Raw genomic sequence first — 26307 nt, forward strand, 5'->3', positions numbered from 1 at the left:
AATACTGTCGATTTATTCAATCAATTCTATACAGAACATTTTTATATACGGTAATATAAGGTTATTGTGTTGACATTATACAAAGCTATTTATCTGCCTCAATTAATCCATTCATCTTTAAAATCAATGGAAAATTGATATTTATTTCAACATAAAAAGGATTACATTGATATCCATATTTGCAGATTTGTCTGTGATCCTATATGTAGAAAATAATCAAAGAATTAATCCATGATTATTGATTTCATATAGGAAGAAAATATCTTATTTCCATAAAAATCATCTATCCAAGAGTATACGAACAATTTAATTGACAGTAAAGTCTAAATCATTCACCTTGTATTAATATTATACGTACACACACACACATGGAAACCTGTGCAGCTTTAACTTTTTAGATTCAATCATGATTTTAGGAACATTGAAAAGTATAACCAACTTTAAATATGTCCCAATCTGTATTGATTATAAAAAAGATTTCTTTAAAGAAATATACCTGGTCTCTAATAAATAAAGAAAATCAAAATACTTTTCATGATTTCCCCTTAAAACATAGGAAGAAATAAAACAAAATTAAATTAAAAACAAAATAGTATGAAAAAAAAACCCAAATCAAACAAACAAAACTACAGGTACACAAATCACAATTATTTCTACGAGTAGAGTGACACTTACCAACATAGGTTTGCAGGTGAACATTGAGTGGATAGATGCTAAGCATACAAGCAAGTATCAAGTTCTAAGAGGTGTAGATGGTAGGCAGGTCGGCCTCCACCATGCAAGGGTATACACTTCTATGATGTTTCCACTGATTAGTTAATTGAAGTGGTTTCCTATATTATGTAAATAAACAAACATTCCTTCGTTTTAGTATTACATCAAATAAACATACAAAAAGTTTAAAGCATTTGCAAAGAATACTTTTAATAAATATCACATATTAGTTATTATTGACAAAAATGGAACAAAAAAAGAAAATATATCTTTGACAAATGAAAGGACTATAAAAAGTAGACAAGTAATTGGATTTTTGAAAGATTTTAATTATGCCTTTACCAATACAGAGATAATCACAAATATCTTTTATGAAACAAGTTCATAGCTATAACCTGCCCTGAAATGTTTCCTATTGTAAGTTTTCTTATTTCAAACAATAGATTTTATCAGAATCTACAATACTAAAGTCACTATGGAATGTTTTAAAATATTTAAGACCATTTTGTCATCTATGCTGTAGTTATTCTGCTGGTGTAACTAAGGAAGGCTGTACTCAATAAACATACTATCACCCTTTCTGGATTGCCAATTATCACTTTCTCTACTGTCAAACCCTGTGGCGGCTTGTGTATAGGCAGCACTCCTATTTCCACTAAATATTATCGATAACACTCAATAAAATAAGTCCTTTTTTTCTTTAATTCTGTCTTTATACTTGTATATTATATAATCCTTAAGCTTAATGTCAGTAGCCATACCCTAGTTTATGAATAAAATACAAAAATCCTTGTATAGAACTGTGTGCTTCACACAAGGGAGAGAGAGAGCACTGCATGAATGACAGTGCCACATGAAAGGTAGTGTTTCTTTTTGACTCCGCATGTGTTGTGCTTAAAAATGTGTTTATATTCTTGAATGTGATAAAGTGTAGAGCACATTTCCCCCCACCACTAATTTTGTGATTTAAGGGGGATTTTTGAAAAACAAGTGGGAATATGCGACAGTGTTCGGTGAACAAATTAAATACACTACCCAGCAGTGGCTAAAATTTGAACCAATCAAGTTTATGTATAAATTATCATTTTATATGTTTGTTTCCTTTTACACAATATTAAAACAACGGCTAAAAATTTTCTAAAGCAGCACTCCCACTAATTTTATCTATGAGTCGCCACTGGTCAAACCATTCACTATTGACATCCATCACCACTTCTTTTACTATCTACTTTCTCCTATTCTATCACACTCACCCTCTACTTCTGTTATCATTACTTTTGCAACACTCCCCCTCACCCCCAACCCTGATTAATTTTCTGTGATTACTACTTCCTCCACTCACTTTCTCAGACACATTAACTTTGAGATACAAGATACCAGTGCCATGCTAAGATGCACCTTGTCCATTCCATAAAGTGATTGGTCAACATGCAGAGACAATGTAGGGCTGAAAGAAATTTTCAGTCTTGTTGAGGACAAGACAATCTCTCAAGTGCTGGTGCTATAGTAAAATGCACTCAGTACAGTGTAAAGTGATTGGTGATGGTAAGGACATCCAGCTATAGAAAACATGCCAAAATTAAAAAGGTCAAGCAAGATGTGGTCCTCCAACTTATCTATGAGGGTAGTAACTTTGAATAACAACTAACTCAAACTGTGATGACCTATCTAACCCATGCCAACAGGAAAGGTAGATATAAAATGATAAGTAGACAAAAAATGTATTTCTTTGTTTTCTTTCTTTCATTAAAACAAAGGACAATAATATCTCCTATACTTGCAAAGATAGTTACATTAGACGGATATTTGTCCTCATCTTGTTTGTTGTTAACACAACGTTTCGGTTGATATACCCTCCAGCCTTCATCAGGTGTCTTGGAGAAATTTTGAACCTGGGTTCTCATTCCAAGGTATTTTTCAATTCCAAGCAGTGACCTGAATAATAATAATAACATCGAAAGATACCTTAAGAATGAGAACCCAGGTTCGAAATTTCCCCAAGACACCTGATGAAGGCTGGAGGGCATATCAGCCAAAACATGTTAACAACAAACAAGATGAGGACAAATATGCATCAAAAGTAAATAATGTACATAATTCCTCATCTCCTAAATATAGAATTTTATAAATAGTTACTTTATGGTAGAAATGTGTATATTTTAGACACTCTAAAATGACATGAGTATGTACAGTGAGTTAAAAGGAAAATGACCATTGAAACAAATATATGTTGAAGAATGACAATAAAACTCCAATCAAAACATGCTCAAATCTTCCAAAAGAACAAAATTGTTTTTGTGGTGCTGTGGACAATTTGGCCAAACAATTCATTTTAATTAATCACAACAAAAATATTAATATTAATATAACAATAAAGATGATTTTCTATTTTAGAGAGTTGAAGGACGAGTAAATAGAGAGGCAACTAGAGAGTATTTTGGTTTTACTAACAATTGAACAAAGATTTCTCACATTACACTTTGTTATTCTCTGTATTATAACTAGATGTTGTCATATGTTTTCCATAACTAGCTTCCAATATTGGTTTCAAATTTCGGCACAAGGCCTGCAATTTTGGAGGCAGGGGGTAAATCAATTACATCGACCCCAGTGCTCAAATGATACTTATTTTATTGATCCCAAAAGGACGAAAGGCAAAATTGATCCTGGAAGCATTTGAACTCAGAATGTAAAGATGGACAAAGTGCCACTAAGCATTTTGCCCGACATGGTAACAATTCTGCTAACTTGCCAGCTTAGTTCCAATATCGATAACCAGAATTCTTTGCAACAAATGTAAGTAAATATATATATATATTTATATATATTATATATATATATATATATATATATATATATATATATATATATATATATATATATATATATATATATATATATATATATAATACTAGCCAGAATACCTGGTGTTGCCCAGGCTGACAGCACAGGAAATTGAAGTTAATGTCACAACATAATTTACTTAAGTTATAATAAGTTTCTGGACAAACAAAAGCAGAATATCAGACTTAGTAACCTACATATTTTTTTTTTTTTTCCATTTCTATTTTAGAAAATTTCTTTGGATTTCTGTTTTAATTAGCAGATAACAATTCTGCAAAGAAAATATTTGCAAATGATTTTGAATCCCATTTCTCCATTTAACCCTAAACTGTAATTCTAAAAACTCTAAAACTTTGTCCTAAAATACTAATTCATAATCCATACTAATCCTGCCTCTAAATCTTAACCATATTTTTTTTTAGAATGATAACCTCCTGTGTTCTATGGGGGTAGTTCACACTTTCACTGGAAAAGAAAACAGTTTCTGCAGACATAATTTCATCACTATGCAATGTTGATTCACTATAATGTTAATCCAATGAGTTTTTACTCCAGACAATGCCTGGTATTTCAGTTTGTATATGCATGTATGAGGTGGAATGCATGCAAGTGTGTGCACATCTGAGAGAAAGAGTGCCAACTGTGGATTAGATGTGATGTTTTGATTTATAAATGGCACAGACCTACCACCTTTGCTTCAGGATTGAGAATGTGAAGAGCCAAAACTGAAAAGTATGGTTTGACATACTGTGTGTGTGTGTGTGTGTGTGTGCATGCATACATAAATATGAGGGGGAGAGGAGTGTGTCTACATGTAAGTAAGTATGAGTGTTTATGTGTACATATTTGTGTGTGTATGATTATTTGTTTATATATCCATATACGTGAATGTCCTGTGTATAGTAGTATATAGATGTATGTATATATACGTGTGTGTATATCTATTCATATATGCACACATGAATATGTAAGGATAACTGGTTGAATGACTACTTTGAGGTACTGTTTCTTTACTCAATCTCTACAATTTATCAAATTTCAATGTTTCTCTATCTACTTTAGATCATTCTCTACTCTCATTTAAAGCTTGTATTAAGAAGCATACATACATGCATGCATGCATACACACATTCATCCATACACACACACATTCACCCACAGGCAGAAACATTAACTGGAAAAGTAGCCTCTCTTAGACTTGAGGTAGATACATCACATCTCTCCTAGAAGGCTTTGCTTTTGCTATCTAGCAACAGGAGATAGCTATTAAACACCTCATCAATGAGGGAGACAAGGAAGCCTTTAAGCTTCCATGTGATGTAAAATGTTGATCATGTGAGAAAGGTAGATATTACCCACATCATCAACAGCTGTCCAAAGATGTCTGCAAAGTACTACCTTCTCATGAGACATAAGATTGTTACTAAAACCACTTACAGTGCTATACACAAAAAGGAATGTTCTGATAGCCGTACCAAAGGTACATCAGACTAAAACATATCCATACCTTTAAAAATTAGGAATTGGTTGAACATTCCAATAAAACAGCAACCAGGTGCATACACAATAGGCCTGATGTTATTCTAAGACAATAGAAAAAAATCATGTACAACTGTAGAGATCAGCTACTCAGTGATAATGAATGTTCCATCTAAATTGGAGAAAAGATGAATGACTTTATGCAATTAATGAAGATCAGAGACCTAATATCCAAGCTAGAGATGTTTGTACCCAGGGTATATAAGAGGTAAGTTCAACTGGTATATTGATCTGGAAACCAGAGAGCTAAGGAATTGCTAGTGAATATTTAAGGCCCTATCTGTCTGTCTCTGTCTTCCAGCTTAATAGTTTTGTGTTGTTAATACACTAAACATGCTTTGAGAAACCAATTTTAATGGTGAAAATTCAAAGTAAATATTCACCATCAATATCAAATATTACACACACAGACACACACACATTTGCCTGTGTAAAACCTACTGTTTTGTTACCTTCCCTATCAACTGCTTATCTATTATTTATAATAAATTGAACTTTTAGTTATTTATGAAAGAAAAAAAAAGCATAAAACTTTATAAAAAAAAAGAATTACAAACAGTGCCCAGGTTATTGCAAATCTAACAATGAAAAATTGAACAAAATTAGTTTAAATTCCTTCATTAAATAAAGAAATGCAATCAATCAAAAACAAAAGAGATTGGTCCATAACAAGTGATTATTTTAACATGAGTAAAAGACTGAAACTCCATTGATCATTTGATAGCTTATCTTCTAAAGTGTAAATTTTGATGGTATAAACAGATTTGATAAGAAGTTGTACTGTATGAAATATGGGCAAGATGAACTAAGAATAGGATCAAAAACAGTCTTATAGATAATACAATAAAATCCCACTTAAATGAAAATAAAAATCCTTTAACAATAAAATTTATCCAAAATGCTATAATCCTAGTAATTATCTGAAGCTATTAACATTAAAAAGCATTTAATTCTGTAGAGTATTAAAAATTATCAGTTAGCAGGAGGGATTTTCAGCAAGCATATTCAGAATACTTAAATGAAGAATGGTGTACATCCATTCAACATAGCAGTAATATTCCCTCTCATTTTATAATCATCATTCAATATCAGAAGTAATATAATAAACCTAAAAATTTAGTTATTTGCACATATTTCTAATAAATTGCTTCACGTCTGCCTTCCATGCTGGCATGGGTGGGACAGATTTTATATCCTATACCAATGCTTTAATTTACAATATGATAGTATTGTAAATAAATCTAGCTAAAATGACAAGAATCATATGATACAGTGATAAACTAATTCACACTTTACCAAATAGTTAACTAAATTTTAGTGTCTTATAAAACTAGAATTATTAAATAATATCAAAATATTAAATATTGTTGATAAATTTTATTCTAATTAGTATTGAGAGTTCAGATGTCAAAGGGGAAATTTTATGAAGAAACTCAAAAAATAAAACAAGTTAATATTACTATAACTAAAACATATTTCAATTTTTTTAACCAAGTGTATACCAAAGTTACCATGCAATAAATACCTTTCACAACAATCTAGTTAAAGTGCCAGAACATCAGACTAAACAAATAATATTACAACACAAAAAACCTCTGTGTTATGGAAATAACCTATTCGTGAAAATCTTGTCATAACAGAAAATATATTTTCCCATTGATTTTCATGTTATCAAGTGAGAATGTGGTTTGATGGATTTTTCCCCAAAACAATAAAATAACAAAAAAAAAACAGCAAGACAACCACTTTTATGTATGAACATAATTTCTAAACGTATACAGTACAATATGTATAGATAAATACGCTTCAAGAGAAATACATTAGGAAATAAACAGAAATCATAATACCATAATAGGTTATGTTCCTACTACAAAACTTGGTGATTATTGTGTGAAGGGGTAGAATGAGAATTACAAGGGAGATGAGGGACACCATCTTTTCTCTTACAGTTCATTATCGTCAACATCTACTTGATGTCTATGGCATAACATCTCTTTGTACAGCTCAGTATAAGGACTGAGCTCATGGTAAACTCTTCTTGTAATTTTTATGATTAGGGTTGTTATCAGCAAAACCTTGTAAATCTTCCTCAAAAAGTGCCAACTCTTTAGCAATATTCTTTGCACTTAATTTAAGTGGAGTTGGTAAAATCTCCATCGTCTCAGGTTGCTCTTCCAACAGCATCAGCTCTTCATGAGATAAACTTCCTCTATGGGATATTAGCAACTCAACCACATCATTCTCTCGGACTTATTCAAATCTTATGTCATTTGCAAGTATCACAATATCTTCTGAATTTGATGGAATTGCTTATCTTGTTCATACTATTGTTACTGTTGTTGTTGGTCATTAATGTGTTGGTGGGTTGGTAATGGAGGTGGTTGTATTGGTCTTGGTGTTGATAATGGTGAAAGTTCATATAAATATATATACACACAGAAAGGTAAAGAGATAGAGAGATACTCATAGCAACCCAAGAAAATATACACAAATATTTGCAGTGAAAAATTCCACCTCATACACAAACACTTACATACACACATAACACACAGGTATGTATACATATGTATTGTGATTATAGTTTCTCAAGTTGTTAACTATACTTTGATCTTAGCTTAAATACTGAGAAGCAGCTTTTGGCTAAGAAGAAAGTGTGGTCTTTAAATTCTTAAAATTTATCTGAGTTTCCCAAAGGGGGAAATTTCAGACTGCATCCCAAAATTAGTGGTCATGTGCAAAATACCATAACCTGCTGTAGCTGGAACATAGGGCGTGTCTGTACTTAGTTTCAAATGTTTTAGTTTAAGATTAAAATTCTGTTGGAGATGAACTGGTCAACTTTGGCTTGTCCTTTGAAAACCAATAAAGCAAATACTGGTAACATATCAATATCAATTCAATTGACTAATTGGCACTCTGTTGGTTATGCCGATAGGTGTTCCAGCTGATCTGATCAACAGAACAGCTTACTTATGAAATTAATGTGCAAGTGGCTAAGCACTCCACAGACACACATACCGTTAACGTGATTCTCAGGGAGATTCAGGACAACACAGAATGTGACAAGGCTGGCCCTTTGAAATACAAAGCACTACATATTTTTTTTTTAGCTGAGTGTACTAGAGTAACATGAAATAAAGTGTCTTGCTTAGGGACACAACATGCTGCCAGTTATCACACTTATGACCTAACAATCATGAGTTAAATACCCTTACCACTAAGCCATGTGCCTTCAGAATTTAAGTGACTACAGCAAAAATTGGCCAAAGGTCAAACAGAGAGAAAAAATACAGAAAAAAAGAAACCTACCAATAACATAGTTGAATTTTGAAATGCACAAATTTCACACTCAAATCACACAGAAAAAAAAACCCATTTGAACAGTTTTATTATATCCATGAAAAAGATTTGGGCCAAAAGCATATATGTTAAGAAATATGTTAATCAATTCATTGCTCAACTTTTCCTATGTTTCAGTATCATTTAAAAACTATATTTTTGTCATCAGTTGTTTTATTGTTACAACATGAAATATTACCGAATGAAATAATTCGGTAATTCAACTTCAAACCTATAAATATCTCAACTGAAGTTTATTTTCCATATTTTTTTTCAACATAGTGAATTATTTCATTATCTGTTAATAAAGGACACTGGTTTTAAGGGCTAATGCTTTAAATAACATGCAACAAAAGGTGGCTCATGAAAAAAATCATTTCCTTAAATTGGTCTATGTGGTCCAAATATTCTATCCATTTTATGTTCAGACCAGCCAGATCTGGCTTCTCAAATCTACCCTATGAGGTCATTCTAAAAAGAAACCATCACAACATTGAAATCTTGAAGCTACGAGATAATTCATGACTAATTCAAAACAATGGGAATAAGTATTACATTTGACAATAATCTGAGTGCTAAAAGGTTAAACCATGGCTTTGGTTGAACACAATACACAAAAATGCGTACTTAGCAACTGTACTTGTAAAATAATAGATTTAGTTTTATTGAAATAATTTGAAATAATTCAACACAATACCAACTCCAACTCTAATTAACAAAATATAAATCCAGTTAAAGTGGCTCATTATTTAATTACCATTGCTACACTAACTGTAATTCATTATTTGTTGTTACTGAACGAAACACTAGTCAAGCGTTTCTTATAGAGTGGGACCTTGGAAACTGAAGTTGCAAAGGAAGCTGGCAAATAGCTATGCTGAATAAAATTAAGATGGTTGATTTCCTAACCTGTCCAACACAATAACAAAGAAAGAAGAATTATATGACTGCAAACCCAATTTTGTCTTTTCATTAATAAAGGTGAAGGGGATAAAAATATTTCCCTAATATTTGGTGGAGGGGGTTAGCATTTAATTATTTGAGAACCACTGCACTAGGCCATGTGGCACATATATTCAGACAATTAACTATCCTTTATATAAATTACTTCATAGAATATGCTTCCTTTAACACTACTTGTTATAGGATCAAAAGGTTATAGTTTCTTTTGCAGCACTTGCCAAGTCTAGCAGTTTTCACACATATACCAAGTATATTGTGTGCAGTTGTTTTAATATAGTAGTCAAAGCCCTTAATAATCCAAACTTAGAATCCAGTTCAGTTCCCAAATGGTGACATTAAGCTTCATATATATTTCATGCTTGTAAACATTCACTTTCTCTCCCCTCTTATAGTACACATGCACACAAACTACTAGGCTTGTGTGAGAGTAAAATGCACAAATGTGCTTGAGTGAACATTTGCAGAGCATTAATCATGAAGTCTTCAACTAATCAACAGAGTTTGAAAAATAAAAAAGCCAAAAAATATGTAGTAAATCTCAATTTTTTTTTTTTTTTGCAATATAAATAATAGTCTAGACTCTCCAAATCATTGATAATCTTCCTTTTGTGGTCTACAATTGTAATGCAATGGAATGAAGTCAACAGCATAATCTGTTATACTAACATTTATATTATTTACAAATCAATTGACTGATAAATATTTAAAATTAACTATGATATATGTATGAATAAATATATTTTCTATTAGATTCCACAGCTCAATAGAGTAGCCCAGTACTTAAGTTTACTGGGACTGTGGATTCAAATCCAGTCAAAAGTACTTTTCTAATATTAAAATAAGGATGGAGTTCAACAAAATTTGTAAAATAGTTACCAACACAGTCATAGTTATAGCATAGGAAAATGTTATGGAATGATTATGCCCTTGATTTTGATCCCTGGTTAAGATTGATTATAGTGTTTGCTATATACATTATTCTTTCACTACATTTTCAGTAATTTTTACAGCTTAGAAAGGCAAAGAGAAGTGAACCACTTTTTTCTCAGAGACAATTATATGTAGCTCTTTCTAGAGTGCATTCATTCTTTGATGTAGATAAAAATTCTCATGATAGAAGAGGTGACAAATAAGTGTATAACAAAAAACATAGCTTTCAAAAGATGCTTTCTCCTCAGACTGCAACATCAGTACAATGTGGACTTTACACCATCTCAAGAATTAAACATTTCAGAAACTACAATTCCCTAAGAAATTATGTATTTCATGGTTTTCTTTAAACTTTAAATAATCTTAGAGTTTTCAAAATAACTGGAATTTCCATGGATGTTGTTAGTGTCAAATAAATATTTTGCAGACATAAATCTGTAAAATTAACAAGTCATTATTTGTCTCAGCACAGAAGCCCCCTAACAGGATCTTATAAACTTGCAGTTCTTTCCTGGTACTAAAAAGATTGCCAATCTCTGACTGAGTCCCTAATTCCCAAATGTCTTTGCTGATTTTAATATAATTTCTTGTATAAACGCAGAATCAAGAACATTATGCTCATCTCATTTTTCCTGGCATTACAAACTTTTCACTTTTATAAAAATTTCATTGCTCTGTGAAACACTATTAATGTGGCAGTTCATTAAAAAGAAAGGAAGAAAAAAGATATTGAGAAAGATAAGAGAGAAAACTTCAGTCATTAGGCAAAAGAACTCAACTATTAAGCTCTTTGTAGCTCTATCCCATTTCTATGCCTTGTTTCATCAGACAGCAACTCATAAAACTATTATGTCATTTTCAGTCTCAACAATTTGTTTAGCAATTTGTATTTATACCATTTCAGTTTAACACAAATCTAAGCCCTAGTTTGGTTAGTTAAGAGAATGACAAGTATGCTGTCATTACAGCACACAACTATTTAAATTTTCTGGTACAGAAATCTGTGTTCTTATGTCAATATAAGAAGTAATTATAATAGGGCAGGAGTATAATTGATTCAATCATGTAAAATATTATTGGCACATATTTTATTGATACCAAGGGATAAAAGTCAAAGTAAACCTCAACAGAAGTTGAATTCAAAACAAAGAGACTTTACTGTAATGCTGTAAAGTACTTTGATGAATGATTTTTTGTATTTGCCAATAATAATGGTTCCTTAGTTACAAAAAAAAATATAGAATTGATACCATTTGAAGAGGGCTAAGACCAAGAAGTCCCCACAATCCTGGAAGTTTTTGATAAAGGAATCAACTGATGCCCTTCATCTCATTGAAGTGAGGATGACAAATTTACAGGAAAAAGATCCTAATGCAAAGAGACTCAGCAAACTTCAGATAGTTGCAGATGGCCACAGTTGCTTCAAGGCCATTTATAATGACAAAATGAAAAGTTTTATTGAAGGTTCCATTGCTGTTTACTTCAAAAAAATTGACTCCAGAAATAAAGCTCTAGAACCAAACCCTAATTCTCCAGAACAGGTTCACCATTCTTTAACAGTAGTCATCTCTCCATCTTCTTCCACATCAACATCATTTAACATCTGTTTTCCATGTTGGAATGGGTTGAACATCGTTCAATTAATATTATCTTAATCAAGTATGCTACTTCTGATATGCAAGAATTGTTAGGAATAAGAGTGAATATTAAACTTTAATCATTGTCTTCTTTTCTCTATCTAAACTGCTGAAGTGTTTTTTTTTCTTCGTGTTTTTATACTTCTTCCTACAGACTCAATTATCATTTGACAAACTCAGAGTATTGGACAAAATGCTTTGTGGCATTTGTTATAGATCTTTATGTTCTGAGTTCAAGGTCAATTTTACCTTTTATTCTTGTGTGGTTGATAAAATAAAGTACCAGTCAAGTAATGGTGTGAAGTTCTTTTCATATAGATTGCTTCCCCAAATATCACCTTCCATCTGCATCACATCTCTTGCACTCTACATTTGATTTCTCTAATACTCAGCTTATTTGTGTTCATTACACCCAGCAAAGCATGCTATCCAACCATTGTACATTACTGCATCCAATGACCAAGTTTCACTGCCACCTCAATGAGAGAGAAAATACTTTTTTGCCAGTTGAGGCAATATCTCCCTAAACATTTTCCATACCATTCTTTCTCTGGCTATGTTTTCAGAGCAAAGTAACAGAAGCTATCGATTACTTATTATGGAACCTTCTGAGCATTTGAAAGAATTTATTTCACAAGTGCTCTTACTACAAAGAACTCTTGTAATAAAGGAAATGCTTTACATATTGTCTGAAGAATTATGAGAGAATGTGGAAATAAGTGCACCAGCCTCTTAGTATTCATTCTGAACAAAAATTTAATATTTCAACACCTAGAAGTTGTGAACACCTAAAGAAGATCTTTAGCATGAAAACAACCAAGAAAGAAAAACAGCATCCAAAGAAACCTATGAATATCTGTACCAGAACACATTGGTTTCTGATGAAGGGCCTGGTTTTAATCTTTAGAATTCAGTTTTTATCCATGAAAATAACTAAGAATATTCTAGTTCATACTTGTCAAACTTGAGGGAAATCAGAGAAAACTATTTTTAAACATCATTAAAGTAATATCAATTAAAACCTTAAGCAGAACATCAATCAAAATAAGTATAAGAAATTGTCAATTTTGAAAATTTAGATAGAAAAGTATAATGTACACAAGAGATGAAGACAAAACAAGGCATCCTGTAATAAAACAAGAGAGAATCATTAAAGGTAAACAAAACAAGACTTAAATACACTTATTGAAATAGTATTACCAAATTCAAGACATTCTTCATAGGACATGATCCAATAGATATATCAAGTGTTCATTCACAAGACAACATATTTTAAATTGTAAATGCCAGTAACCCAATATTGCATACTGTAATAAACCAACAAACCAAAAAAATGCCATGGTGTTGATTTAAAGCCATTTTGCATTTTGAATCCTAAATGTAAACAAAGCTCTACAGCAAAAACTTACTCTCTTTACTTCAAAACAACCAGTAGGCAAACTTTCTTTATGAACAAATTTTCTTTTTACGATTACACAAAACTGTTTAAAGTTGTGTTACTTATTAAACAAAATTGTTGGTCAATCTTGATAGAAAAGCATGTAAAATGTTGTTTTTATGCTTTGCTACTTCAAAGTAACACTGTACGTTCTAGCATAATTACATGCTGAAAGTGACTGAATGTACATGTTTTAAAATGATAATTTCAGGTTTTCGTGAGCAACTTTCTAAAGCCTTTCAGATGAACTGCAGCAGTTTCTATGGTGAAAAGAAACTGCTTCCTCTCATTGCACAAAAGTTACAAGACATTCTACTACCTGATGTATTGGAGGAAAGTGAATTGTCATCTGACAGTAATGATGATAATGATGAGTGTGTTACACAGCAAAATAGTAAGAGTGAAACATAGGGTTGAAGAATCGCACAAATATGCTATTCAAAGTAACCCCAATACACCACTCAATTTGACGAGCTGAGCTGGAGCAAATTTTTGGAATTCTTTACATGATGAATCTCATCAAGATGCCCCTGGAACAAAGAATCCAACTGCCAGTGTCTTGACTGTACATTGTTTCAAACAAATTGAAAAGTTTTTACACAGCAATTACAATCTGACCAGTCCTCAAGACTGTACAGAGAGATGGTGCAAAGTTAGGCCAATTGTTGACTCATTGAAAAAAAAAAGTTTGCAGAAATTAACCCATGTGAATATATGAAAGGTTATGCATTGATGAGCAAATGCTTCCTTTCAAAAGCAAATCTAGAATCAAGCAATATAACCCCCAGTAACTAAAGAAGTGGAGTTATAAGTTGTATGTGTTATCAGGAATAGATGGACTTATCCACAATCATGAGGTTCACACTGATGCAATTGGAATATGTCCAAATCAGCAAGACTGAAAAACCTCTGGAAATATTGTGACAATTTTGTTGCAAAATATACCAAGAAACATGGCACTAACTGTGTTTCAACAATTGGTATACAGGAGTTGACCTTGTAAATACCCTACATGAACAGGGTATAGCACGTGTTGGTACAGTGCATACCAATTGTAAACTATCATCAGATGCAGCATTAAAGAAAAAAGGTAGGGTCTGTTGAAGTATGGATGATCAATTTTAGTGATGTGGAGTTACATGTTGTAAAATGGTTTGATAACAGGTGTTACTCTCTGTTGTCAATATATGAAGCAGCCAATCCAACCCTTGAAGTCTCCAGATTTGAAAGAAGAGTGTCAAGTAACCATCCCATGCCCTTCAATTGTTAACACAAACAACAAATTTATTGGCAGGGGTTGATTTACTGAATGGGCTATTGAACCTTTACACAATCTGCATGGATGGTATAGATCACTGGCTCCAGTACATGGAAGGCAACAAGAGGGCAGATGCAAGAATCCAGTTTGTGAGTCCATTACAAGGGTTATCTGTGGTAAATGTTAACTTTTGTTTTACTGCAAAATCAAACTGTTTCAAGCACTTTCACACTGTCAGATGACAATTCACTTTCCTCTAATACATCAGACAATTTCCAGACAATTACAGCTTTTTATTGTTATTCTTTGTGTTTTTAGATAGCCTTGATATGATTACATTTCAAGTATTTATTTACTATCTTTGTATATTATTGCTTTAAATTAACAAAGCCCAAAATGCCCAAATATTCATACTTGCATAGAAATTTGCAATGATTCACTTTTTTGGCTGTGGATTTTGATTATCTTTCAGTAAAAATGATTTTTTTTTAGTATGTCCTTAATAATTCATGCAATATAGGGTTAAAAGAGATGATTATAAAATAATCTCTTTTGATGAGACAAGCTTTTAAAGAGAGAAGCATATAATCAATATAATTGACACAGTTCTCTTATTGGTACTATTTTAAAGACCTTGAAGGTATCAAAAACAAAGCTGATGTTGGTGGAAATTAAATTCACAACTGGAAGACATGAAACTTTACTATAAAACAATTATCTGGTTCCTCTACAGATTTGGCCATGTATTTCTTTGCTATGATTATTTTTTTATATAAATAACTAGGGAGTTACAAATATAGAGGGAGAGAATTAAGGCCATGATACTGATATCTTTCACAATGGCATTAGTGGTATAACACAAAGAACTGGCATCAATCCAGAATCAACAGAGAGCCATAAACCATCTGCCTAATTTGCAGAGACTAACCTACTCTAAACTCTGACCCACAAATGCACCATCTTCTTGTTGCCTATTTTACCACTACAATAATGGCTGTTACTACCTCAAACTCATTCTCATAGGATATCCTTTCTCTGCTGCCTCTTCTCACTAACCACTACATCCAGTCTTTCCTCTCAAGAATATCAACTTCTGGACTACCCTTCCTACCCACATTTTTCCTACAAATGTTGACTTACAGATGCTCAAACTGACTATCAACCATGTCGCTATCACTAGTCCCAGAAGACCTGCGAAGTTCATGAGTACTTTCTTCTGACCAAACAATATAAAATGAAATTTTTCTCTATAGTGCTTCCAGTTAATAATTTATCATACTGGTGCAAGGTCAAAAATTTGTAGGAGATAGACAGAGTCAATTTAATTGACTATCACCAGTCTAGTATCTATAAATCCTAAATGAATGAAAGAAGAAGAATAAACTGGTAGAAACTAAATACCAAAAGACATTTAATCAGGTACTATCATTCCTGCCATAAACAATGAAGCTTTGAATTTAGTTAGAAGAGGAGGAGCAGAAATTTAAAAAAAAAGTTTAACCCTTTAGTATTTAAACCAGCCATATCCAGCCCAAATATTCTGTTTTATGTTCAAACTGGCCTCTCACACATACCCTACAATATCATTCTAAAAATAAACAATCACATCATCAAAATCTCAAAGCTATGAGATGTGGGATTAAGTCAAAACAATCTTAATAAACACGCATTACATTTGACAAAGTAATCTGAATGCTAAAGGGTTAAAAGTAAATAATAATATTTGCATAATTGAATCTACCTATATACAATCTCATAATTTTTTTTTTTTCCAGTTTTCTGCAATTTCCATTTTCTTCCATGAGTTAGTCCAATTAATCATATTCTCTTGATCCTACCCTAGTTAGTGGCTTTTACCAAGCCAAATCAGATTGGAGCCTGATGTAGCCATCTGGTTCACCAGTCCTCAGTCAAATCGTCCAACCCATGGAAAGCAGACGTTAAACGATGATGATGATAACTCCAAATATCTGCTCAACACGATTGTTGAGTGTCATAATTAGTTATTTTATGCCTGTCATAATTATAACTTTTTAATCACATATCTAAACTACATCAAGACTTTCTCATGATATGACATGATATTAAATACAGCTTTTAATATCAAGCTGTATTTTTTAAACAGCTGAAACACAGCTGAAATTGTTCTTTAAGAGAATGAAGAGGCACTACACTTTCATACTGACACAAAATTAACTTTTGTTTCAAATTATTCCACTGAAAATACAATCACTTCTGTTCCAAAAAGTCCCCTACTCATGACCAAATACAAATTTATCCACAAAGGGCAATACCATAATAAACAAAATATCTATATTTTTCTGATATACTTACAAGTTTCTTCTTTTATCAAATATTCATAATAGGTCTCCAAGATACTATTTATTAATAATTAGGTGGAATCCACTTAATTATGACTTGTATCAAGAAAAAATAAAGGCTCTATTTTCATTGTCACAGATGAAAATACATCAGAAGCCATTTAATTTGTAGGAGGAGTCAATTAAACTGACTATCCTAAATGAAAGAAGAAAAATAAAATGAAGTGGGAGAAACTAAATTCAGAAGATAACCAAATACCAAAGACATTTAACCAGGTGCTATCACTTTGGGACAGTTTTTTCAATAAGAACTGGTTGATAACATTATGTAGACATCATCATCATCATCATTGTTTAATGTCCGCTTTCCATGCTAGCATGGGTTGGACGATTTGACTGAGGACTGGTGAACCAGATGGCTACACCAGGCTCCACTCTGATTTGGCAGAGTTTCTACAGCTGGATGCCCTTCCTAACGCCAACCACTCCAAGAGTGTAGTGGGTGCTTTTACGTGCCACCAGCACGAAGGCCAGTCAGGAAGTACTGGCAACGGCCACGCTCGAAATGGTATATTTTACGTACCACCTGCACAAGGGCCAGTCAAGCGGTACTGGCAACGAACTCGCTCGAATGTCTTTTCACGTGCCACTGGCACAAGTGCCAGGAAAGCGATGTTGGTAACGGTCACACTCAAATGGTGCTATTTACGTGCCACCGGCACGAAAGCCAGACAGCTAGTGCTCTGGCAACGATCACGCTCGGACGGTGCTCTTAGTGATAACAATATCTGGACCTTTGATTCTATTTTTATTTTCTTTCACGTTTATTTTTCCATGCTAGTATGGGTTAAACAAATATACTATTGAAGCTTTGTTTTACAACCAGATGCTCTGGCTGTCACTAACCCTTACTTGTTTTCCAAGTAAAGGTGCCATTATATCAAACATCTTTGAAGCTGCAAAGTCAGCAAACAATTTACTGACAAGGGAAATAACAACATCACTGCTTGTAGCTCAGCAATTTTTGGAGAAATGCAAATGTAAACAAACATACAGATGTATACATGTACATCAATCCTACTAGCTTTGTCTGACCAAAGCCTTATGAGAGAACTTGATAGATGGAAACAGAAAGAAGCCGGTTATGTAGGTGTGTGTTTGTGTGCAGGTTTGTTTACATTTGCATCTAATGGTGATACTGTCACCTCTGTCAACAAATTCTTTGCTTGCTTTATGCCTTCATAGAAGTGTGAAATAAGAGATCTCTTACTTGAAAAAGAGGTTAGCAACAGGGAGGGCATCCAGTATCCTGCAGTCAAACAAAGCCTCAATAATATTTATTTGTGTAACCTATGGTAGCATAGAAAAATGGACATAAAAACAAATATATATATATATATATATATATTTCACATGACAAGTTGCTTTCAGTTTCCATTCACCCACATTGTTTTGGTTAGCATTGGGTTCTAGAAGACATTTGCCCAAAGTACCATACAGTGGAACTGAACCTGAAACCACATGGTTAGAAAGAAAACTTCATAGCCACATAGCAATGTCTGTTAAACTGATAATTTTAATTCGTTTTAAATAAAAAGTTTGGGACCCTTATTTTGATAATCTGAAGCCATTATATGTAATTATAATAAAGGCTTTCTCTATATGTATGTTAGCATGTGTATGTGCACACATGCATGCACAAATAGAGCCAATGACAATGACCAACACATACCATTAACTCCATTTCCAATATCGACATGATTCTACTACCACCAACCCCCATACATCTATCATGTCTTCATACCTTGCACACTTTTCTTTTGATCTTCATAATGATTATAGTGGTTGTGTAGTAGTTTACTAGGAAATTTTGAAAACAATATCTAGTAGTTTAAATTTAAGAAATGGATAACAAACAGTTTCGGATTCATTAATTTGGGTAACGTTATCCAGGATTACAAATGACTTCTACAGTATTTTTTAACTTTATTAACAGAAGTAATTTTTAACAGAATTTGTTTTGAGTTATATAATTCTGCATGTATATTTTGAGTTACATAAATTTGCATATAAGCTGAATTATACCAATTTATTTGTAGATTGCAATAACATTAATGTTGTTTTCTTACCTTAACTTTTTTAAAGTAAAGGATGAAGAAAGAAAAACGTTTCTACCACTCTAGTACATATTCTGTACATACATCTCAAACATAGGATGTACATTGAATGAATATATATATATATATATATATATATATATATAATTTAATTATAATAAAGGGTAAACTCATTAATAATTTTACTAGGTGGTCAGTGTGGAAATAAAAACCTCATAGGTAAATTTTACAAAATATTTTATAATTATAACAAGGGATTGGCTTTACACCTCACCACACACTGTAGAAATAGACATCAAATGCCCTATTAACACCTCAAAATCTCCTGATCGAAACTGTATTAAGTGCGGCCTAGATCTTGACACACTATACATGGGTATAAAAGAAAGATGTGAATTCTACTTTGCAATATATTTCTACAAGTGGGGATGGATATTGCTTATGCGATGTCGCAGCTTGCATGCATATTTTGAAATACTCATAAATTTATGCTATGGAATATCGTCGCTGATGAGAGCAGTAGGTAATATTTCTTTACTTTAAGCTCGAAACAGGATTTTGTATGCAGTTAACCGAAAAGTTGTTGATTCATTATTTTTCTTTTGCTCGCTTACAATATAGTGTTATTGTCGGAGATTTTTAGGTGGTAATAGGGCATTTGACATCTATTTCTACAGTGTGTGGTGAGGCGTAAAGCCAATCCCTTGTTATAATTATGTATATGATTATAAAATATTTTATACATATATACATCTAATAGATAAGGCAATTAAGGACATGAAGACAGGGAAAGCCCAGGGCTATCAGGAATCACTGCCAAGACAATTAAAATTTCCGGTGGCTAGGATACAGCTTAGTCACCCATATAGTTAATCAGGTTAATCAGGAAGGCACCATCCCCAATGAATAGTGTAGTAGTAGTATAGTTAGATGCTACAAGAGTAAAGGCGATGTCTTAGATAGAAACAACTACAGAGGCATTAACTTGCTAGACCAAGTCAGGAAAGTTACTGAGCTAATTGGTTAGAAATAGAATTAAACTAGATAAGATGCAGTTTGGTTTTGTACCAAGGAAAAGTGCCACAGATGCCATCTTCCTAGTGAGTCAACTGCAGTAAAAGTACTAGGCCAAAAGCAAGCCATTGTACTTAGCCTTTGTCAACCTGGAGAAAGTTTTCAACAGGGTTCCCCACTCTGTTATATGGTGGTGGTCTCAGGAAGTTATGAGTAGAGGAGTGGCTTGTTAGAGCTGTACAAGCTATGTACAGTGGTGCTGTGAAAAAGATGAGAGTCGGCCATGAATACAGAGATGAATTTAGCATACAGGTACAGGTTCACCAGGGCTCAGTTCTCAGCTCACTCTTATTCATTATAGTCCTCCAGGCCCCTCTCAAAACAGATTTTTCTTTTTGTTTTGCAAGTACTTGGTGACCCTGTCAATGCAGGTGCCACTTAAAAGCACCCAGTCCTCACTGTAAAGGGTTGGTGTTTGGGAGGGAATCCAGCTGTAAAAACCTTGCCAAAACTGACCTCGCTTATGCTTGTGCTACGTAAAAAGCACAAAGTCAACTCTGCTGAGTGGTTGGCTATAAGAAGGGCATTTAGCCGTAAAAATCCCGCCAAAACAGTTACAGAAGCCTGGTGCAGGCTTCTGCCTGGATGGCTCTTGTCAAACCGTCCCACTCATGCCAACATGGAAGGTGGACGTTAAACGATGATGATGATGATATATATAGATCAAAAAAGTTTGATTCAGAATCCTTGGTACTCTGAGTTTCAAACACATGGCCTTCAGCCATCAGAGTGTGTTGCTGAAGACAAGCCGTGTGCTTGACACTCAGAGTACCAAGGGTTCTGAATCAAACTGTTTTTATCAATACATGTAATGCCCAATAAATGTGTTGTGTGCCTTCTTTCATTTGTCTACTCATTTGTGTATAAATATATATATAAAAACACATTTTACAATAAAATTGTTTAGTAGATTTGGATATAAATTTTCATAAAATCATTTAAAAACTTATTGACAATTTATGAAATATTACTTTCTCTCTCTTACACACAGATTGTTTTACCTGTGGGTGCACAAGGCAATACTCAGTAGCAAGAGATTGACTTGACCAAAATATATATATATATATATATATATATATATATATATGTATATATATATATATATGTATATATATATATATATTGCAGCATGGAAAGCGTTTATAAGCCATTTAAGAAACACACAAAAACTGTTAGATTCACTTCAACATTTAAATTGAATTTGACAAAATATTTTCGTTGCTTTGAGACCACGACTTGTTCACTGACAAAATTCCAGTGAACAGGTTGTGGTTGCAAAGCGACAAAAATATTTTGGCAAATTAAATTTAAATCTTGAAGTGAATCAAACAGTTTCTGTGTTTCCTAAATGGCTTATAAACACCTTCCACGCTGCAATTGTTTTCGTTCCAGAACACGATCTCAGATCAGGTCACTTGCTATGCAAGTACACCACCGTAAAATATATATATTGCAATTCAGAAACTGCTAAATAGAAGGAGAGTCGGTGGCATGTCATATAAGTTTAATTGCCATGTGGCAATTAAACTTTGTGACATTTCACAAACTCTCTAATTGTTGCTGACACAGACATTCACCAGTTTTTTTGGATTCTGGAATTTACACTTGGTTAAACAGGTTTACATAATTATCATTAGCAAACTTATCCTATTTTTAGCTTTCCCAAACCTATTGATCTGATTTGACTTGTTGCAAAGGTCCAAAAAGACACAAATTCCTTGGGTTGAAATGTGAATGAATATAAACAAAAATGATTAACAATAAAAGCCATGGAAAAAGGATGAAGCCAATGTTACAAGTAACCTTAAACTTGTGTAAAGGCAGATAGATGGGTTTTTCTATTACTATTATTAAATTCATCTAACATAATTTAATATATATCTATAGAAATAACTAGTTATTAGTCATTTATGGCTGATTTATGTTGATACCAACTTTCCAAATCACCATTACAATGTAGTAATTAATAATAATAATCATCATCATCATCATCCCTAAATATTTACTTCTGAAGTGATAAATTTACCTTATGAATTTTTTTTATAATTATTTTTCATGAGCGATAGAACTCTTAAGATTAGTTACCTGGTGTCCATGGCATTTAAACTTAAGATTACATTCCACACGAATGGGATGTCAGTCCATTACAAGGTCCAAGGCCAGCAATTCTGAGGGGAGGGGAGAAGTTGAATATATCAACCCTAGCACTTGACTAGTACATTATTTTATTGACCCGAAGGCTTGAAAAGTAATGCTGACCTCAACAGGATTTGAACACAGAACATCAAGAGCCAAAAGAAATGCTATTAAGTATTTTGATGTGCTAACAATTCTGCCATCTTGCTGCCATATATCTTATGCAGTAGCTTACACAAATATTCTGGTTAGCATTTAAAACAGGTGTAGGTCATAAATTTCAATGATTTCCAAGCTCAGCATTTAAAAATGGTTATACATCGCAAGGAGTGTTTATAAGTGGTAAGTAATGCACGACTGATTGGCTCTTTACACACCTCACTATGTTCTGTTAATTAATTTTAACCCTCAAAAAAAAAAAAAAAAAAAAAAAAAAAAAAAAAATCAGTTATGGTAAATAAAGTTATATTAAAATCATTATCAAAATTCACTTTTTAAAATGTTAAATAGAAATAGTTGGTGAGTTATATATAAACCCAAGATATCTGCAAATAATGTAAACAAAAGAATATAATTTATAAAATACAAAGCAAATTTATTTAAATTCCTAAGTAATCATTTTGACATGTTAATCTTTTTAAACTTCTAAAAATAAAAAGAGAAAACTAGGTCTGTTCAAAGAAAAATCTATGTCTTACATGAATATAGTATAGATTTCAGAGCATATAACGTGAACATTGAAATAATTGTACAGGGTATGTTCAACTATGATAGCGTATATCAGTATGGTATCAAAATTTTCAAGTGTGAAAAATTCCCTAAATGTTTTAACTTTGTTCCAGTACCCATTAACAATGTGCAATTGAGATCTTTTATCTTTTTACATGTTTCATTCGTTAGACTGCAGCCATGCTGGAGCACTGCCTTGTAGAATTTTTAATCAAATGAATTGACCCCACTACTGACTTTTTTTAAAACTTGGTACTTATTCTATTGGTTTCTTTTGCTGAACTGCTATGATGAGAATGTAAACACACCAACACAACAGGCTTCTTTCAGTTTCCACCCACCAAATCCACTCACAAGGATTTGGTCAGCCCAAGGCTATAGTAGAAGACACTTGTCCAAGGTGCCATGCAGTGAGACTGAACCTGGAACCATGTAGTTGGGAAGCAAGCTTCTTACCACACAGCCACACTGTAGAATAAAGGAAAACAAAGCTTTGCTTATAGTACTCAAAATCCAATGCCTTATCAGCTTAAGCTATTTAGTTTCTTTGAAAGTATACCAGCCTAGTGAACCCTATTAGTTATTAGTTTAGCCATGATTTAATCTTACCAATCAATCTTAAGAATACTTGGTCTTAAATACTTATTTACAATGCAGAACAGTGATGTTTTCTTCTGTTAGAGGGGAAATTAGGTTCTCCACAGGTTGGCAAAGGCATTCGGTTTTTCTGTTTATCTTTAAGCTCAACTGTTGTGCAACTCTGGCAAAGTTATCTACCAGTTTCTGTATATCTTCAGTATTGTTGGTAACCAGTGCACGTCTCAGCTTTGTACTGTACAGCATTGAACAGATCAGCATCAGCTACATATGTTTAGCGCTGTGGGCAACTGGTGCACTATCATCAGCAAACAGCATCTCCTGCATTAGGACCCTCGCAATGCTTGTCTTGGCTTTATACCGTACAGCATTAAGCAGATCAGCATCATACAGCATCTGGATGTAAATCCTCCTTGAACAAAAGTTATGTATTTCATAATTAGAAGTATGTTTCTCCTACTTTTAAGAGAGAGAAAAACTTAGCACTTTCACTCAACAGGTTTTTGGGAGGGTAAACAAAATATGTAGCTAGCTGCTAAGGCCAAGTGCAAGCACTGCTATGCAATTTGGTGAAAAACTATGAAGTTCTTAGTGAACTGAGGTAACAACCCTCATTTCATTTTCATATAAGACCAATTCCTTTCAGACACATTTCTAATGTTTTGTGGGAAAGAAAGGCATGAATATCATGACTTCTTATACTTTTTCTTAAAATGTTAAGTTTCAATTTTACTTATTACATCAATTTCATAAGAAACAAGACTGGGAAGTTAATATGCTAGATTACATTAATTTAAACTTTGCTAACAGTTATTGGAAACTTGCTAAATTAGGCACATTACCATTTGCTTCATTCTGGTCAATGGCAAATTTCACTTCTATAGCTGAGTAGCTAGTGAAATAGCATGCAGTTTATAAACACTTGCACCAAAAGCTATTCCACTTGTGCTAGCATGAGAAAGAAAGTTATTGTAATAAAGCAACAGAAAAACACGTTGAACAATAAAAACTGCTTAGATTTAATTGGAATTATATGATAATTATATATTTCAAGAGATGTGAATACTAGGATTGAGACATGAATACTAAGATTTCCATTTCTTCTCACTGAAAACTTTTTCGCAATATAATATTTGTATGCCCCCTTACTTTTCCTTGCCAACAGACATTATTAGAAGGAAAACATTTAACTAACTATAAATACTGGGATTAAAACTTTTTTCTAATAATATTAAAAGTATTAGCGGTTTGGAAAAAAGAGTTCGATGGAGTAAGTACTATGCTTAAGAAATAAGTCGTAGGGTCGATTTGTTCGACTAAAAAAACCCTTCAACGTGGTGCTCCAGCATGGCTGCAGTCAAATGACTGAAACAAGTACAAGAATCAACTATTTATTTATTCAATACTTTCAGAATTAGCAAGTTCTGTAAATTCAAATATTTAAAGCAACTGCTTTAAATATTTTTAATATGAATCCTTCAAATGCAATGTAATAGCGATACCTATTTTTCAGCTGTGTAAAGTATTTTGCACAAGAGTAACCGAGTCAGGGCAGGACTGGTAGAGTAAACAATATTTACTAGTGCTCATTGAAATCTCAACACGATATAGTTTGCCCTTTTAACCCCGGAAAGGGTCAAAGTACGAATAATGTGAGATCATTCAACCGAGTCCATCCCTTTACAAAATTTAGTCTTGTACCAAAACAAATTTGTCAATGTCTCTGTTTGCATTCATTTAAAAGGGACTTAGCGTACATTTAGCTAAATATTTGAAAAGGAATTTTGTTTTTTCTTAGCATAAGCCTTTTATTCCAGGGTGAGCTCAAAGAACGGGAAGTTATATAGTTTGCGTTACCGGAGGAGTATATTAGTGAAGTGAAAATAGTTTCAAGAGAGTACCAAAAGCGTAGTTCTTGCACAGGCATGGAATTAGACATGTTTGAGGAAAGTACGTTGATGAAATGGGTCTAATTCAATCCTACCATACTTCCAACGTAGAAAAATGGACGTAAAATGGCGATGAACTGTTACAATGTTGCAAGTAGAAAACCATGTAAAATGTATTATGTGCCGCAGAACGAAAATGTGAAGAAAAAAAAAAGCAGTTGTTTCACACAACAAAACTACTTTTAGAAAATCCAAGTGTGCAATGAAATAAATAATTCCTTGCGTTGTTCAAAATCAGTGAGATTATATTATTATCGTATACAATGTTTATGTTCACAACATATAGGCTATCATTGTTTCGACTCTGCTAAATATATAAAACCTCTAAGAGAAAATACACAAAACATAAACGAGAAATTATGTATGGGAAATCAAAATATTAATAGGATCACGTATTTTGTATATTTGTCAACACTTTTGTTTTAACCAAGACATTCCGATGTCGTTTACCTGCTTAGAATAAGATGGAATTCATCAACCATTTTCGAATCGCTTTTAAAGTTCAGCCCCTGCAAAGCCGTACGAATAAGAATGTTTGCTAATAAGAATCCTTGAATTCAATCTAAGCTCAAGAATGTAGTTCAAAGCTACACTGGGGTGCTTCAAGTGTTATATAGAGCGCACATACAATGCTTTTTTGTATGTTAAAATATTAGGAAATAATAAGGTAAAAATTAAGTCTAAAATGAGAATAAAACAGTTGACACTATAATTAGGACAGC

At 32.9% G+C, this 26307-nt stretch overlaps 1 protein-coding gene across 5 annotated transcripts in view; it reads right to left on the minus strand.

The window, feature by feature from the left end:
• Positions 1-26307, minus strand: part of LOC106877940 (ubiquitin-conjugating enzyme E2 S) — a 49494-nt gene that overhangs the window by 18989 nt on the left and 4198 nt on the right. For 3 of the 5 annotated variants that reach the window (XM_014927019.3, XM_089345803.1, XM_089345827.1), the window contains one exon: positions 676-833. In XM_014927019.3, the coding sequence (XP_014782505.1) occupies positions 676-699 (24 nt within the window). In that variant the 5' untranslated portion in view covers positions 700-833. Of the gene's footprint in view, positions 1-675; positions 834-2507; positions 2650-5065; positions 5142-26307 lie in introns of those variants that run through there. The other 2 variants (XM_089345819.1, XM_089345812.1) reach the window with 2 other exon arrangements.

Source organism: Octopus bimaculoides, chromosome 2 (assembly GCF_046866305.1).
Source record: "Octopus bimaculoides isolate indiv1 chromosome 2, ASM4686630v1, whole genome shotgun sequence".
Taxonomy (NCBI): Eukaryota; Metazoa; Mollusca; class Cephalopoda; order Octopoda; family Octopodidae; genus Octopus; species Octopus bimaculoides.